The sequence below is a fragment of the Cajanus cajan genome, chromosome 10 (assembly GCF_000230855.2).
Source record: "Cajanus cajan strain Asha chromosome 10, NIPB_CcT2T_4, whole genome shotgun sequence".
NCBI lineage: Eukaryota > Viridiplantae > Streptophyta > Magnoliopsida > Fabales > Fabaceae > Cajanus > Cajanus cajan.
The window spans coordinates 45,951,371-45,967,476 of NC_138526.1; the positions used below are offsets into that span (position 1 = coordinate 45,951,371).

The 16,106-nt window shown below is 32.5% G+C and overlaps 2 protein-coding genes across 5 annotated transcripts; one reads left to right on the forward strand and one right to left on the reverse strand.

Annotated features, from left to right (window-relative positions):
- Positions 1–894: 894 nt before the first annotated feature.
- Positions 895–8,840, forward strand: LOC109817324 (transcription factor TGA9). Of its 4 annotated transcripts, none has more exons than XM_020382546.3 (13): positions 895–1,284; positions 1,424–1,568; positions 1,720–1,808; positions 2,200–2,276; positions 2,485–2,700; positions 3,709–3,753; positions 3,848–3,907; positions 4,024–4,101; positions 4,199–4,244; positions 5,225–5,499; positions 6,236–6,457; positions 8,129–8,271; positions 8,405–8,840. In XM_020382546.3, the coding sequence occupies exons 2-13, from the start codon at positions 1,456–1,458 to the stop codon at positions 8,490–8,492; spliced, it is 1,452 nt and encodes a 483-aa protein (XP_020238135.1). In that variant the 5' UTR covers positions 895–1,284; positions 1,424–1,455; the 3' UTR covers positions 8,493–8,840. The 4 variants fall into 4 exon arrangements, with proteins under 4 accessions (XP_020238135.1, XP_020238137.1, XP_020238140.1 ...); XM_020382548.3 differs by having other exon boundaries at positions 904–1,284; positions 5,228–5,499; XM_020382551.3 differs by lacking the exon at positions 1,720–1,808 and having other exon boundaries at positions 906–1,568.
- Positions 8,841–13,332: 4,492 nt separating this feature from the next.
- LOC109817327 (uncharacterized) lies at positions 13,333–15,924 on the reverse strand. The gene is made up of 5 exons (XM_020382557.3): positions 15,627–15,924; positions 15,305–15,496; positions 14,699–14,910; positions 14,281–14,542; positions 13,333–13,800 (listed from the first exon to the last, which is right to left on the reverse strand). Exons 1-5 carry the CDS (start codon positions 15,708–15,710, stop codon positions 13,462–13,464), a joined length of 1,089 nt encoding a protein of 362 aa, XP_020238146.1. The 5' UTR covers positions 15,711–15,924; the 3' UTR covers positions 13,333–13,461.
- Positions 15,925–16,106: the final 182 nt, after the last annotated feature.

Here is a 16,106-nt window from a genome sequence, read left to right on the forward strand (position 1 = left end):
TAGTAGATATATTACATATTACATATATTTATGTGTTCAATAATGTTGGTCCCAAACTTTATACGATATAGACTTAGAAATTGTGGAAATAATCCTCTTTTCCCTTGCTATGTACACTTTATTTTACATCAGCATGTCTATGTCGTAACACCTCTATCTAGGGTAGTTAGAATTTTGAAAGATTAGCAGTTAAGCTTACCATACAAGGTGTGAGAATTGGGAAAATAGTCAAATGCAAATTACGTTGGAGTGATGGGTTTATTATACTAATTAACAAATTTAAAATGAAACCAAGTTGCTAGTAATTCGAGATTGCCTTGTGCACCATATTGCCGTGCAAACAGATTTCTATAACTATAAGTAGAAAGGAATCTCAACGTGGCATGGTTTAGGTGATGACAGGGAATGGATGTTGACCCATCAACAAAGGGGATAACACCAAACAAATCCATCACAGAGCTAGGATTAAATACACAAAGTGGTTAAGCTTGTGGACTATTATTCTAATGTTTTGGTTGAATTGGTATGAGCACAGTTTTCTTTTTTTCTTTTTGTACGAGTAAAACAATTAAACAAGTCATTCCAACTGTAAAAGAGAGAGTGAAATTCACTCTTTTTTTTTCACTCAAATTTCAATAGGAAAGAAAACATGACCCATGCATTGGTTCAATGAACTTATTGTGTTCAACTTGGTCTCTTACATGAGTTCAATGAATTTATTGTGTTCTTACTAATAACATCTCAGATGAAAAAACATGAGTCCTTATTTGTCTTTAAGTACATACAGCACAGAAAAGAACCAATAACAAAACACAGGCGGTTAGATGAGAGAGAGAGAGAGAGAGTGGAGTAGGAGTCAGTGATTCTAGTGGGTTCCTGCAACAGACCCCACCTGTCCAATTTTATTATTATTATTTTTTGTTTTATTCATTTTTAAAAAAATTTATTTGAGCCACCTTTGAAGCCCCACACAAGAAGTCCAAACTCCAAACTCCAAAGAGAGGGTGAGACAAGTTTGCTGGGACAACATCTTGGGTACCACAGAATGAATTTCTCAATCTGAAATATTTTCAACTAGGGACAGCCATAAAGCAAGCCAAACAGACTAATCAATCAGGTTTCTTCATTGAGAAGGAGAAAAGAAAGAGATAGAGACACCCCATGAAAGATAAAAAGTTGCAAAGAGGATCATATCTGAGAAAAAGACTGGACCCTCTTGTGCCAACTTACAACATAGATTAGATATATAGACTCCTATTTATCCCAAACACATACAACTATAAGGTAAACAAACACACATGACACCTTATACATAGCACTTTACAAATTCTTCAGCTCTAGTATAATCCATGCTAGAGCAATTGCAACACCAATTTTTGTTCATGTAAATTCAATTTGAGTTATAACAAGGTTTCGGCTTCAGGGAAGATGATAATGGTCTAAAAATAGCCTTGCATGGCGAGCCACAGAATTGGAGAACTTGGTTTGTCTGAGTCAGGACCTTCAAGTCACCACCACATCCCTTATGGAGTGCTTCATGGGATTAACACTTCTGCATCAAGTTTAATGTATTCTTCAATAATATCATCTTCTTAATTCAGTGCTTCGAGTTAATGCTCTTAGGCCTAAGTAAACTCTTAAGAAGGAAGGAGCTAATATAGTGTGATTGATTGGTTTAATTTATTTGAAACTATTTTTTGTTTTTGTTTTGTTTCTTAGCAATCAAGGATCTGCTTTTGATTTTGGGGAGCTGGAAGAAGCAATTGTTCTGCATGGAGTTAAGGGTGGAAATGATGAGAGCAAAGCATGTATGTTTCCGTTTCCATCATTTGCGCTTTTTCTGACGTTAGATAAGCATAACCAACTCTTTCCAAAAGCAGAGAGAAAAAGGAGGTGGTGGGGGGGTGAAGGATAAGAGGTTTGAATATGTCTAAAGAATGCTCAATGGGGGGGGGTTACCATTTCCGATACAATAATGATTCTGAGACGATAGACTTGGATGGCGTGGGGTTACAATCTTAGAAACTGACCACTTTGCATGATTTTACTGACTCCATAACTGCTGAAAAGTTGGATTAGGTTCCTCAGCCTTTTTTTTTGGTTGTTATAATTCAAAGTCCTCTCCTCTTTATTTTGGTAATCTTCAACTCCTTCAATTTGGTGATCCTCTTAGAGATTTTGCTTTTGTGATTCTGGCAGCTTTATTCACAGGCAGACCTGCAGCTACACTGGAAATGTTCCCTTCATGGCCAATGAGATTCCAGCAAACCCCAAGAGTACTAGTCTCTCCTACTTGTCCATCTTTGACCATTTTTTTAAAAACATGATGCTTATGCTTACAAGTTCAAGAAATCTCAATATTTTATTTCTCCTTTCACTGTGAAAATGATATTGTCCAAATCCTCACCCTTATTATGTGAGGTGATTTTCATTTCTTAGTTGAATTATGTGAACCAAAAAGTTTTGGTGGCTTTCCACATACAGGGCGGTTCAAAGTCAGGAGGTGAAAGCACTGACTCAGCCCTTTCAAGCAAAACGGAGCCCCCCTTTGAGGCAGAATCTCCAATAAGTAAAAAGGCATCTTGTTCAGATCATCAGGCTTTTTTTGATCTGCAGCAACTTCGACAGGAGATGGCAAGTGATGCCCCAAGAACAGCCTCTACACAGAATCAATCAGCAGCCAAATCACCTCAAGAAAAGGTCTCTCTCTTTCAGGGTCTTTTTTTTTAATTAACTTTTTTTGACATAATAATCCTGTTCCAAGTACTGTCAAGTATTAAACAAGGACACTTCTGTTAACAATCCTAACCATAATTCATGGTATTGAGGAAGACTAGTATTTTTTCAGTCTCAATACTCAATAGGGTCCATCTAGACCTCAAGAAAGGTTATTAAACCACTGTTTTTCCACTGTTAATCTCTCAGTTCTCTCTTTCCATATCCCCAAAACTCGGGGAAAGTTGGCCTTTTAAATGCTCTTTTTACTGTTTTGATCTGTCCCTCCTCTTCTTCTCTCTCTCTCTCGTATCTTCACAAAGAAGGCACAGATCCCAACAGCTTTCAGAAAATCAAAAGAACACAGAGTTTTCCTGATTCCTGAACGATTTTCTGATGAATGTCTGACATGAAATATGATAGAGATATGTAAAGAGAGGGATGTGGACAAAGTACGAACAAAAAACAAATTGAGAATCTTTTCAGTACTTATCAACGTTTCTCTTTAAAGTGACCCACACACTTGGCTCAATTTAGAGAAAACTTGTGTTCTTCTCTAGAGGCAAATTTGGAGTTCGAAATCTAAACTACAGTATACACCAAAACAATGGCAGATAATGATGCTTTTTGCTACCCTTATCATATTGATGATTGCATGCCTTTAGAGAAATGGTCCAACGGGCCTCAGGATTCAGAAATGCTTCCCAGAGTGAGCACTCTAACATGCCATTGCCATCTTTTGTTTTGGATTAAAAGTTTAGCACTTCTCTAAGCTAACTTCGATGAAGTTTTGTGATGTTTAACAGTTTTCTTCTTTCCCTCCCTGATTTATTTGGCGACTAATATGGACACATTTTTTCTGGTTTAGAGTCCTATGTTCTACACTGTGTTGAGCAAAGTTAACATTTGTGTTAATCTCTCTATTTTCATTTCTTTCCCTTCTGAAGTCATCAATGCCTTTTAAATAATGTTTTGGGGTCCTTTCTCTTGCAGAGAAAGGGAGCTGGTTCTACATCAGAGAAACCACTTGATGCAAAGGTTATTGAAGAAATTTCCAAAGTTTTTTTCTCTCTCTTTTTTTATCATGTGGTTTTACATAGGATCTAAGGTAAGATTCTTTTGTTGGCCTTAGACTTTGAGACGTTTAGCTCAAAACAGAGAGGCTGCAAGGAAAAGCCGTCTCAGGAAAAAGGTGTGTCCTATACGTTGTTGTACAAATTCAATTAGTTGTTGAGAAATAACATATATACTGTTGCAAAAAGTGGAAACTTTAAAATTTACTGTATTTTCCTTCTGTATACGGAACAGGCTTATGTGCAGCAGCTAGAGTCAAGTAGATTAAAGCTTACCCAGCTAGAACAAGAACTTCAAAGAGCACGCTCTCAGGTTCTCATGTCATATATTATTACATTATATTTATATATTGTATTTTGATTTTTTTTAACTTTTAGTGATTAATGTTATTTGAGCTGTTAATTTATAGGGCTTGTTTGTGGATTGTGGTGGTGTTGGAAGTAATGTAAGCTCCGGTGAGTTCAGTTGTTCCCTCTTTTGGTTGATTTTTGAAATGTAGTGTCATTTTTCTAATTCCTTAAACTCAGAAAGATAAAAAAAAAAGAAAAAAAAAAAGAGAAGGAAATGCAATAATTTTGTAGCAAAGATGTGACCAAATTAATGACTATGGGGCTGGTAAAACTAGGGGTAAATAAATACATTGCAAGTGGTCTATTTATACTTTCAAGATGGAACTGGGGAAGTTGAGAAAACAGTGAGATGAGAGACTTGTGGTAGTTGATATCATAAGGTGGCATCATTTTCCTTTTATGGAGCATAAATCTTTTGAATGCCAAATAGAAGTCAAAATTTGATTTGGATAGCCCATTTCAAAATTTAATGAAGTCTCTGTATTTGACCAAAATCTGTGGCTAAATAATTCGTGTTTGAATAATAAAAACAATAGGCCAGTGTCTGAATTAAATTATGCAAACATATTTTATGTTTAGATGTACGACCTTTTCAAAGCATATTATTATATACACTATAAAGGCTACTTTATATGCTTCGGCTTTTCAGAGAAGAGAATTATTCCATCCTGATACTGCTTTTTCCTCTTCTGGTAAAATAATTAATACATGCTTAGGATAAAAAGTTAACAACAAATAATCATAATAAATAGAAACACACTTTCTGACGAAAAGGAAATGCACTACGTATTATTTTGATTAATCCATTATTTATGCAGAAGGAATAAAATGGTGGCGGGTCTGTTTCATTCGTGGCCAATTGCACTGGTCACCAAATCAACCAACATTTTAATAGTTGAAAACATTATAGCATTATTAATAAGTAAAACATGTGTACTATAAAATAGTATACCAGAAAGCAAACCGATTTGAACCGGCACCACGTATATTGTAGTTTAACATAATCATATAATCAATAATGACAATAATTGATTGAGTAATGATAAATTTATAAGAATGGTTTGTTATATTATATGATTATGTAGCAGGAGCCGCAATGTTTGACATGGAATATGCAAGATGGTTAGAAGAAGAACAGCGTCTGATGGGGGAGCTGCGAAACGGGTTGCAGGCACCATTGTCAGATAGTGATATGAGAGTTATGGTGGATGGATATCTTTCACACTATGATGACATTTTCAGGCTCAAAGCTGTTACTGCTAAATCTGATGTTTTCCACCTTATCAATGGCATGTGGACTTCCCAAGCTGAACGCTGCTTCCTCTGGATTGGTGGTTTTAGACCCTCTGATCTCATCACGGTCTGTTCACTATTACATTAATTTCTATATATTATATGCTATCTATTTAGTTCATAGGAAAATCAATTAAATAAACTTACCTTATGTTTGGTATTATAGGTACTTCGATCAGAATTGAAATTTGACATTTATGGTATACGTAAAAACAGCAGTAGTAGTTAAAAAGAGTGCTAAGTTTGTGGAGTCTAATGTAGAAAAAATAAATAGTTGAATAAACTAATCTCTCTCTGAGAAAAGACAGGGAATAATGGAATATGTTATTTTATTTGGGAACTCGGAAAAGAAAAAAGAATGAGGGGGTGAGTCATTTTCTTTTGTTTTTGGAAATTGGGGTTGGGGTGTCATGGTTTGGGACAATAAGATAAATAACTTTTTCGGTAACAGCATTGCCTTGCTGTTATTAGTAATTTGTCCCATGTCAGTGGTTGTGGCAGTGAATAACTGTTCCAATGTCGTAGGGAAATTAATCTCGCAGTTGCAGGCCATAACTATAGTCAGCAATAAGCATCAACCTTAACACTTCCAAACATTTTTATATTAAAAGTACAAAATTAAACATTATACTAATTCTTAATTTCTTAGAGTGTATTTGAGAAGAAAAAAAATTACACTCACAAATTTTTAATTTTTTTCATTAAAATGTATGCTTTTTTCGTAATTTTAAATTGATATGTAAATATTCATAATATGTTGTTTTGAAGAGCGACATAAAATATAATAATGTTATTTTGGTCAGATGCTGATCCAACAGTTGGAGCCACTAGCTGAGCAACAGATAATGGGTATGTATGGGCTGAGACATTCATCACAGCAAGCAGAAGAAGCTCTATCTCAGGGCCTTGAGCAGTTGCAACAGTCTCTGGTGGACACAATAGCTGGAGGCCCAGTCGTTGATGGTGTGCAACAAATGGTTGTTGCTATGGGCAAACTCGCCAATCTTGAAGGATTTGTTCGCCAGGTAAATCCAATTTTAATTTGCCTACTTTCACTTTATTGATTCATCACATTTTTCTCCATTTCTTTTTCTGTCAATTAAATTTTTTTTAAACACTAAAAATTGTTAGCACAAATAATTTAATATTTATATTTTTAAAAATTGAAATTACGTTCTTGGTATAAATATTAGAAATCGTAATCATAAATATCACTTTATTTCTAAAAATGGATTAAATAAACGAGACTAGATATGAAAGAAAACTTTTTAAGTAGAATATTTGGTGGGGAGGTTGACGTAAAGCCTCATGGTGGCCCCGACAACTGTGTGTTGCAATTTCTGTTTAATTAATGATGTCCTATGTTTTTGTCAAAATTAGATTTGAATGTGCGTGTGACTTGTCAATTTTAATCTTGAGGGTTTAAATGCTAATTGGCTTATTAACTTCATAGTTGAAAACGGAAGCCAGATAATTAGACTAGGGCAATGGTTTCTTTTACTTTCCTTTGACTTTTGGAGTTTCTTTTATTGGATAATTAAGACACTTTATTATGCTTGTGTAATAGTTTCTACACAAATGGTAGATATTAATCCCAAAACCTAAAACTTAATTAGCTAACTATTAGACCATGATTAACTAGGAATAGTTGAAATTTTCTAGTCTATATATTTCATCTGCTTATTCATTGGCTGCGTGCATATTTTAGGCCGCACATTTGCCATGTTTATCCTAGCTAATAATTTTTTTTTTTATGATCACTTGAGAATAATTAACTCTGCTTCCCTTCGCGATTTATTTTTTGTGTTGCTTTCGTTTTAGATTATTTATTTTTTTTGCTTAATTAAATATACAGATAACTAGCTAGGTTATCTTAAATTATTTTCGGATCTTGGTCATTACGTAAATCTAAATATGTTATTTTCTGGCACTTTAGCTAAATAAATGGAGTAGAGATATGTGCTCCATTTGTTTGTTTATCTATAATTTATAATTTATAACATATATAAAAATGATAGTTAGATTTGGTGTATATGATTTTTTTTTTGTTGACAATTTTGTTCTTATAACATCTTTCAAATCACTCTTATTATCTCTCTTTCACTATTTTTTATTTAATTTATATTTTGTTTTTACTTTTCACTAACTAATAATTACTCTCTTTTTAAATAATAGAGACATTTAATGTCTCTCTTCCTCTCACTAATAAGTTATAACTTTCCTTGTTCATCAAATTATTGTCTCAGTCAGAAGTTGGTTTTTAAAAGTGATGGCTAATCCCACCAGAAGTATCATCATTGCTATTTTAAAAGACAATTTCTCAAGTGATTTCTAATTAATTAAATTATAGGGATATAGAAGAAAAATAAAATGTATTACTTTATTCAATGATTAGTAACTATCAATTAAGTTTTTTGATAAGAGAAACTCACCAGTTTCGAGCCCTTTGTCACTCTAGCCAACATGCTCCATGCCATTTGAGGAAAATTTCGCCTTGATCTGGTTAATTAATTTTATAATTAATTGTTAAATTTAATTAAATCAGTAATATTTTAATTTTAGTTAACGGCTTATTTTACAATATAGTTTTAAATCAACTATGTTTAATACATGCATATATAGACGCATATACATTCTTGATGATTATATTTGTATATAACTTGGCTTATTGCTCATTTATATTATGAACATTGAAGGCTGATAATTTGAGGCAACAGACTCTTCATCAGTTATGTCGATTACTGACAGTTCGTCAAGCAGCACGCTGCTTTATTGTCATTGGAGAATACTATGCACGTCTTCGTGCCCTTAGTTCTCTTTGGGCATCAAGACCTAGAGAGTAAGTTCATTAATTATAATTTATACTTAACATCTAAGAATCACCACTTTTTACTCTATGTCTATGGATATATATAAACATGCATGTGCAAAGACTTGTTATAACTTAATTTCCTTTTGGGATATTGAACCAGGACCTTGATTAGCGACGACAACTCATGCCAAACAACTACGGAAATGCAAATAGTCCAACATTCTCAGAATCATTTCTCAAGTTTCTGAGAGATGTAATTAAACCACATATTTAGCCTGAAAGAAGTTGCTGCTGCTGCTGCTGCTGTTAGTGGATTTCGTCAGCGACTTCTAGAAGAAAAATATTTATTTTATTTTTCTTTTCAATTATGCTCCCTTGTGTCTCTATGTTTTATTGTAAATGTAAATTTAGTTTTTATGTGCATGATGAGGAAGCTCCTACTTTAGCTAAAGAGAAATACAAAAAGAAAAAAAAAAGAAGTTTATGAGATGGTGCATGTGGATGTAAATAGGAAGCTCCTACTTGCTTCTTTTTCTTCTAACTTTCAAAACTTTTAATGTATTAATTTACATATGTATACCTCACATATTGGTTAATGACTTTACAAGAACATAAAAGGGTGGCACAAATTGGAGGAATAGTGGTTGAGGTTGCAAGTGGGGTATATAATGAAACGGAGGCAGGGCAAGCCCAACACATACATAGGCTTAAAAAAAATCTTAAACGGGGCTTTTTAAAAATTAATAATAATGTTTTTAATAAAAAATAAAAATGTTTTTGATATGAACTTTTAAAAAATTATTATATTTTTATATTTTTTAGAAAAAAATTTAAGAATACAAAAAAATAAATTTTGAATTATAGGCCTTGAAAAATTATAAAAATATTAATGTAAAATAATTTTTTTAAGGGACCAAAAACAATGATATTATTATTCTCATGCTTGAACGGAGGGAAAAAATGAAAAAAAGAAAAAAAAAATATGGTTAAGAATATATTATTGTCTTGTTGTGGTGTTTGTAGCTAAAAAGAAGGGGTTGCAATGCTTATCTTGATTCATATGATATGGTTGCAAATGGAGTTTAGTTTATTGCAGTTTTGGCTTTGAAAAGGAAATGGTTGTTTTTGTTTGTTAGTGTTAAATATGGAGACAATAGAATGTGATTTGGATTTTATTATAGAGAAGGGTATCTGTAACGCTTGGGTGTCTGAGTATGAGAATTCCATGTAACAGACATTCTAATGAGTTCTACCTTAATATGAAAGTTAGAATCATATATATTTTGATTGCTTCCTTCGCTTTGTTCTCTCTTTCTTTGTTTCTTCCTCTCTTTTTTTCTCCTAGAAATACAAATCTCAGATTTCTAACAATGGAGGGGCAACAAATAGGGTAAAACTAAAAGATGAAATGCTACATAGGGGTATGGTGTATATATGCATGTTGGTCATAAAAGAGACATAAGATACTATGCACTTCAGCCTTTTCTTTTCTTTCTTTCTTTCTTTTCTTGTTTTAAATAGTCTTTAGTTATCACCCAAGTTAAATGATTTAAGAAATTTATTGAGTACATAGGTAATATTAAAGATTCAAATTCACATTTATCTTTATGGAAAAATAAACATAAGCCACTCATCTCTTTAAAAGAGACCTTAAAAAAAATTAATGAGAAATACTGTCTTTTGCCTTAATTCTTATCTTTTTGACTCATGTAATTTTATACCTAAATATTTTTAAAAACTTCTATTTTAGTCTATGTTTATATTATTTTTATTTTTATTTTTTCATGTCATCTATTTCTACAAGAACTAAAATTAAAGGTATAATTATAAAAATAAAAGAAAACAAAAATGACATGTATAAATACTAAAAGATAAAATTCATGAAATTATAGGATAAAAAGGTAATTAAATTAAAAAAAATATCAATTTGCAAATATAAGGTGTAATAAAATGTGATATTATACATGATGTAATAAAGTATGTGACATGAGGAATGAAGAGTTATATCAAACATGAGAGTAAAATTCTTCACCATTAACTTCTCCAAGATTTGAAGTGGGGGAAACAAGTTTTAAATATTTAAAAAAATGTATAAAATATCATTCTTTAGGTTTTAAAATTTAAAATTATAAAATTATAAATATAAATTATTTTTTAAAATATTAAACAAGAAAAAAAAAACTACTCTTTCCTTTCATTATTAAAATCTTTCTTTTCCCTCATCCTAACCGACCAGAATTTCTAATATCCTTCCCTTTCATATATACACTCCATTAAAATCTTTTCCACTCCTCCATTTTATTAAATCAAACCGACTCATAACATTTTTTTTTTGCCCACCAGCATGCATGGTAGTATGTTGTACTGTAGGCGCACATGCATGGGGGAAAACAGACGATAATCAACGTAAACAAAACAACTCATGTAGAACAGTCAAAACGACCAATTCAACATAAAATATTGTCACACTAATGATTTGCATGAGGTCCAATTTGATGTAGTAATGGAAGTTGGATGACATGCTGTTCAGAATGATTGGTTAATCTAATTCTTTTGTTTGCATTGTTGGATCTATCATAATAATTAACCTATTCCTTTAGACACTGCTAGGCTCTTGGTCGGGCTTTTCAGATCTCTGATACTTTTTGATCCATTATAAGCGATGCCGATTTTGTCAAAATATTTTTAAAGACTAAAATATTTAAATACATGTATTTTAAATTAATAATATATATATATATATATATATATATATAGTTTATAATCAGTGACCGGAACTTCTTTGGAGCGGGAAAAGCCATAACTCTCCCTAACTTTCTTTGTCCTTTTAAAATATGAATTGTATATATATATATATATATATATATATATATATATATATATATATATATATATGATGCATTAAATTATATAAAAAAACATTTATCAAAAAAATTCTAAAGAAATGTTTCATTAATTATCCCTCCAATAATAATGATATTTTAATGTTCAACTTGACTTTATTTTCATAGGCCCCTTTAGATTATCTATAAATTAATTTCAAATTTAAATTCAATCTATATCATTTGTTTTTAATGGTTTATATTTTTTGGGTGAACTCATGTATCATCTGATTGTATTTTAAAAAAATCAATCACTCTGAATAGATATCCTTTCATATTTTAACTTAAAAATTAAATTGCTAATCACATGCTTAAATTTTATAGTTATCAACTAAACATACTATACCACGTTAGTATTTATTTTTTAATCATCGGTCATTTTCCATAAATTTTCTTAATACTTTTAAATTATAATAGTATTTAGCATGGGGCAATGCTGCTTTTGTCATTGCGTTACCTTTGTTTGAATGTACAAAGGATTAGGAATATATATATAAGAAGTGAGGGAAGAAAAATGAGTGAAAAAAATAATCTATTTAAATTGAGTGATCATAGCGTATACAGTCTCTTAGACTATATATTTTTAGTATATAGAATCTTGACAGTTGAAATTGATTGAAGAAATGATCATATAATAAATTGATTATAAAGTATTCATAAGATACATAACCTCTAAGAGTCTATATATTTTAGCATGTAGAATCTTGAAAATTGAAATCGATTAATAAATGATTACACATAATATCGATTAGAGTGATCATAGAATACACAATCATTCAGGCTCTATATACTTTAATATGTGGAGCCTTGACAACTGCGATGGATTAATGAATTACTATCATACATAACATTAATTACAAAGTGATCATTGACATAGGGTACATAAATCCTTAGACTTTATATCCTTCATCTGGAAAGGCATGATGGTTCCAAAAGAGGTGTGTTGCTTTTTCCCCTGCATTTCGTGTATCGTGCCTACAAACTTCCATTAACCCTTGGGCTAAAGATGTGTTTATTTGGACATGGTAGAGACTGATTTAGTTTGTCAACCTTGTGTAGATAAAGAGCCCATTTGTATCGGTGCTTTTCTCGGAGAAAAGGCCTTTACTTTTTGTTTACCAAATCCCCAATAGTTGTTAACAAGAAACGTCAGGTGGGGGAGGCTAACATTATCAAATTAGAGTCGACTGGGGAAGAGAATCCTAATAATTATGCTTACCTCGATGATGAGGTACAATTGGCAGAGCGCACCCTTTCCATATGCGTGGGAGACAAATGGGATCCTCAAGATCGTGGCAGAACAAGGGGAAAGGCCAAATCTTTTTGGGATTCTAAGTTTAATCACTCTTAGCGTAACCGCTTAGAGCATCTCTAACGGAGTTACTTATAAATAAGAGTGTTCATGAATCGGTTTTTTCAAAAAATCGATCTAAATCGAACCGAACCATTTTATAAAAGTGGATCAGTTAACCGATCCATTTTTTATAAAGTGGATTGATTTGGTTTTTTTAAAATATGGATCGGTTTTTTTGAAATTGGATCGGTTCGGTGCGGTGCAGTTATCCACTTTTTTACTCATATATGGATCGGTTTTTTTAGAAAACCAAACCGAACCGAACCGATCCACTTTATAAAAATGGATCGGATAAATAAACCGGTTTTATAAAGTGGTTCGGTTTGGATTTTTTTCAAAATGGATCGGATTTTTCAATATGGATCGGATCGGTTATGGATCGGTTCGGATCAATTTGGATTTTTTGCACACCCCTACTTATAAACAACTTCCTTTACTACATTAGTTCTGGCTCACTTTATGGTTGTTTAAATCTTAACAAAGTTGCTTATAGAAATAACTTTGATAAAATTTAAGCAACTCATAATTTGAGCTAGAGCTGATGTGGCAGTAATGTGGCACAGGGAATTGCTTATAAGCAACCCCCATTGTGGAGATTGCTTATAAGCAATCCCCTGTGCCACATCACTGCCACATCAGCTCTGGTCCACCTTATGGGTTACTTAAATTTTGGCAGAGTTGCTTGTAGAAGCAACTCTGCCAAAATTTAAGCAACCCATAAAGTGAGCCAGAGCTGATGTAACAGTGATGTGACACATGGAGTTGCTTATAAGCAACCCCCATTACAAATGCTCTATGTTCTATATGTTTGGTTAATAAATGATTACAAGTAACTTAGCATCGATCATAGAGTGATCAAAGGATACAGTTTCATTTTGTACAATTTATCTTCATACAATTGAGAATTTTTCTTTATACAATTGACATTTTCTTTAAAAAAATGCTAATAATAAACACATTAAATTTTGAAGTTATGACATATTAAGATTCAAATAATGGTGGTGTTTTAGGTCTATATGCAAGATTTTCTTGTCCTAGTAAAAGTGCCCTTAAAATGGCCTCACATAAGCCCCTATAGTATATAATTAAGTGGCCACCATCAGGAACTTCATGATAATGTATCCATGGCAGCTTCCCTGAAACAAATCTCTGGAGTTCAGAGGGCACAACCTTATCTTCGTAGCCATGCCAAATGTGAAACGAACTTCTATTTTGAGGAAATGGATTACTTAGCTTCATTGGATCAAATTCCCATTTTCCAAAAGCCACCTTCCAATCACGGCGAAGAGTGTCAAAAACAACTTGTTCCCTTAAACTGTCCTGCAAGTAGGAACATATCATGATAGCAATTACTTTCAAAGCATAAAAAATTATATACAAGACCCTTGTGGACTTTTTGGGTTCAAAATAGTAAGAGGAAAAACAAGGATATACGAAGAGTGAAATAAAAATAATGTAATTTATTATCATACTCTTGTAGTAAATAAATGAGTTCAAGTATTTATGATAAAGATAATTTAGTTAAATCATCAACTCGTAAACATGTGAAGTATCTACTAATTTAGTTTATAATTAATCTCTATCAGTAATTTTAATTAATCATTTTTAGTGAGATTTCTTATTTTAATAATTCTTTTTATTCACAAGAGTCAAATTCAATACTTTATTAAAAGAATCGCATCTATTTCCACATAGACTGATAGCCATTTGATAAATTTGGGTGTTTTATTTATCTTTTCTTAACCCAACAAAAGATTTGTGTAAAAATTCTTCCCTGGGGACCAAACACCATAAATTTACCTTGGTAAGCATTGGAAAGCCAGGAATTGTCTTGAGAATATCTATATCAGTTTTATTGAAGAAAGCAGGGTTCTTTTCTATGACAGCAGTTGAAGGGAGCCACTTTTGAGTGACCCACCAATGCAATAGTCTAGGCCAGTGATTTGCAAGCCACATGGACCAGTAGACAAGTTTCCTCCTGTAGTCCTCCCTTATCAGACTCTTTGGGAATGAAGGCCACCGGTAATTGATCACTGGGGCTATCAGTGCCAACCCTGCAAGCCTGCAAATTCTTTTTTTAACATAACTCACCCAAAACACTAAAGGTGAGGAGTTTGAATAGTATATACATTATCTAAGGTTCCAATTCAAACTCTTTTGCCGTCATTTCCTTCTGACAAAAACAACATGATTTTCTCAATGTTGCAATGCAATTTACCTGTGGGGCAAATACTTTAGACAACTCCAGCTAGCATATGAACCCATTGAGACTCCAATCACATAAAACTGTGGTCCTAATTGTAGCTGATCAGCAAGCTCTTCAATGTCAAGTGCTTCACTCTTCAATGAGCGTTTTGGGTTTGGATCACTTTCTCCATATCCAGCTCGGTCATATTGCAGAAGATATATACCCAATTCATCTATCAAGTCCTATAAATTGATCCAATGTGATTATCTTTTGTTTACAAATTAGAATTTTTGAATTGTTCACTGCCTACTTCCAAATTTGTTTGAGTGAGATCACTGAAAACATACTTAAAAATTTAAAACTTATAACCCACTACAACTAACTTGACAAACAGAAGAAAAAGAAAAGAAAATCATGCTAAACATGAATACTAGTAGACATCTCTTGTTTACATGCAAGTATTTGATCAACCATGTCTTTTGATTTGTATATAGCATCCTTTCCTCAGCATTTTGAACTCTTTTCACTTGTTTCCTTGCTTAATCATCAATTTTCCTCTATTGGTACTATGGTACTGTTCTAATTAATTAGATGATGCGAAGTATTTGGCAAAGAGAGATTAAGGCTATTAATAACCTGGGGTGCCAGAAAATTCATCTCTTTGGAGCTTCCAAAACCGTGCACAATGATGACTTTGTATTTTGCCATGTCTTTGGGGACTCCTCTCTCAATATATGAAAGGTGCCTCCCATCTCTGAGTTTGATTCTTGGTGAAACCACAGGCAAATCATCTAATGGATCATTATGGTTTGGAGAAAGTTGAGTGCCCTGATAAAACCATTGCCACAAAACACATGAATAACAACAATATTGTTGCTCCATAAACCATGAAGGAGTAAAGGGTAGATCTAGCAAGTATTTTTCTGACACACAGATATGCAAGAAGAAGAAAGCTTACCTGACAGAAACATCTGCAGATTTTCTGTGTCTGAGCGAGGGGGGTTTGTGTCAAAAATTTCAGATGATGTTTTACTCTTTTCATTAGCTCTAGAACTATAAATTTCAGATAAACTTTTTATGCACATCAATGGAATGGGAGCTGAATTTGGCTACCACCTCCTTAAAAATAAAAAAGGCTTGGAGTGCGTGTGTATGTGTGTTTTGACTTTTCGAAATCATTTCCCTGAGGATATGCTTTGAAAGGTTCCATATTAGGAGAATCTTTTTTGCCAAATGCTAAAATTTCATATGGTTTAACAAACAATTACCCACGTAGCTTTCTATTAAAGGCTGCTACTGAATACTCATTGTTCAGCAAATGTATTTTATTTTACACCCTCTTAGTAATTTTCTTTTAACATTTTCCGAGATATGCATCATATTTTCTAAATAAACTATTTGAACAAATGATTAAATTCTTTCATTTGTTTATCATTAT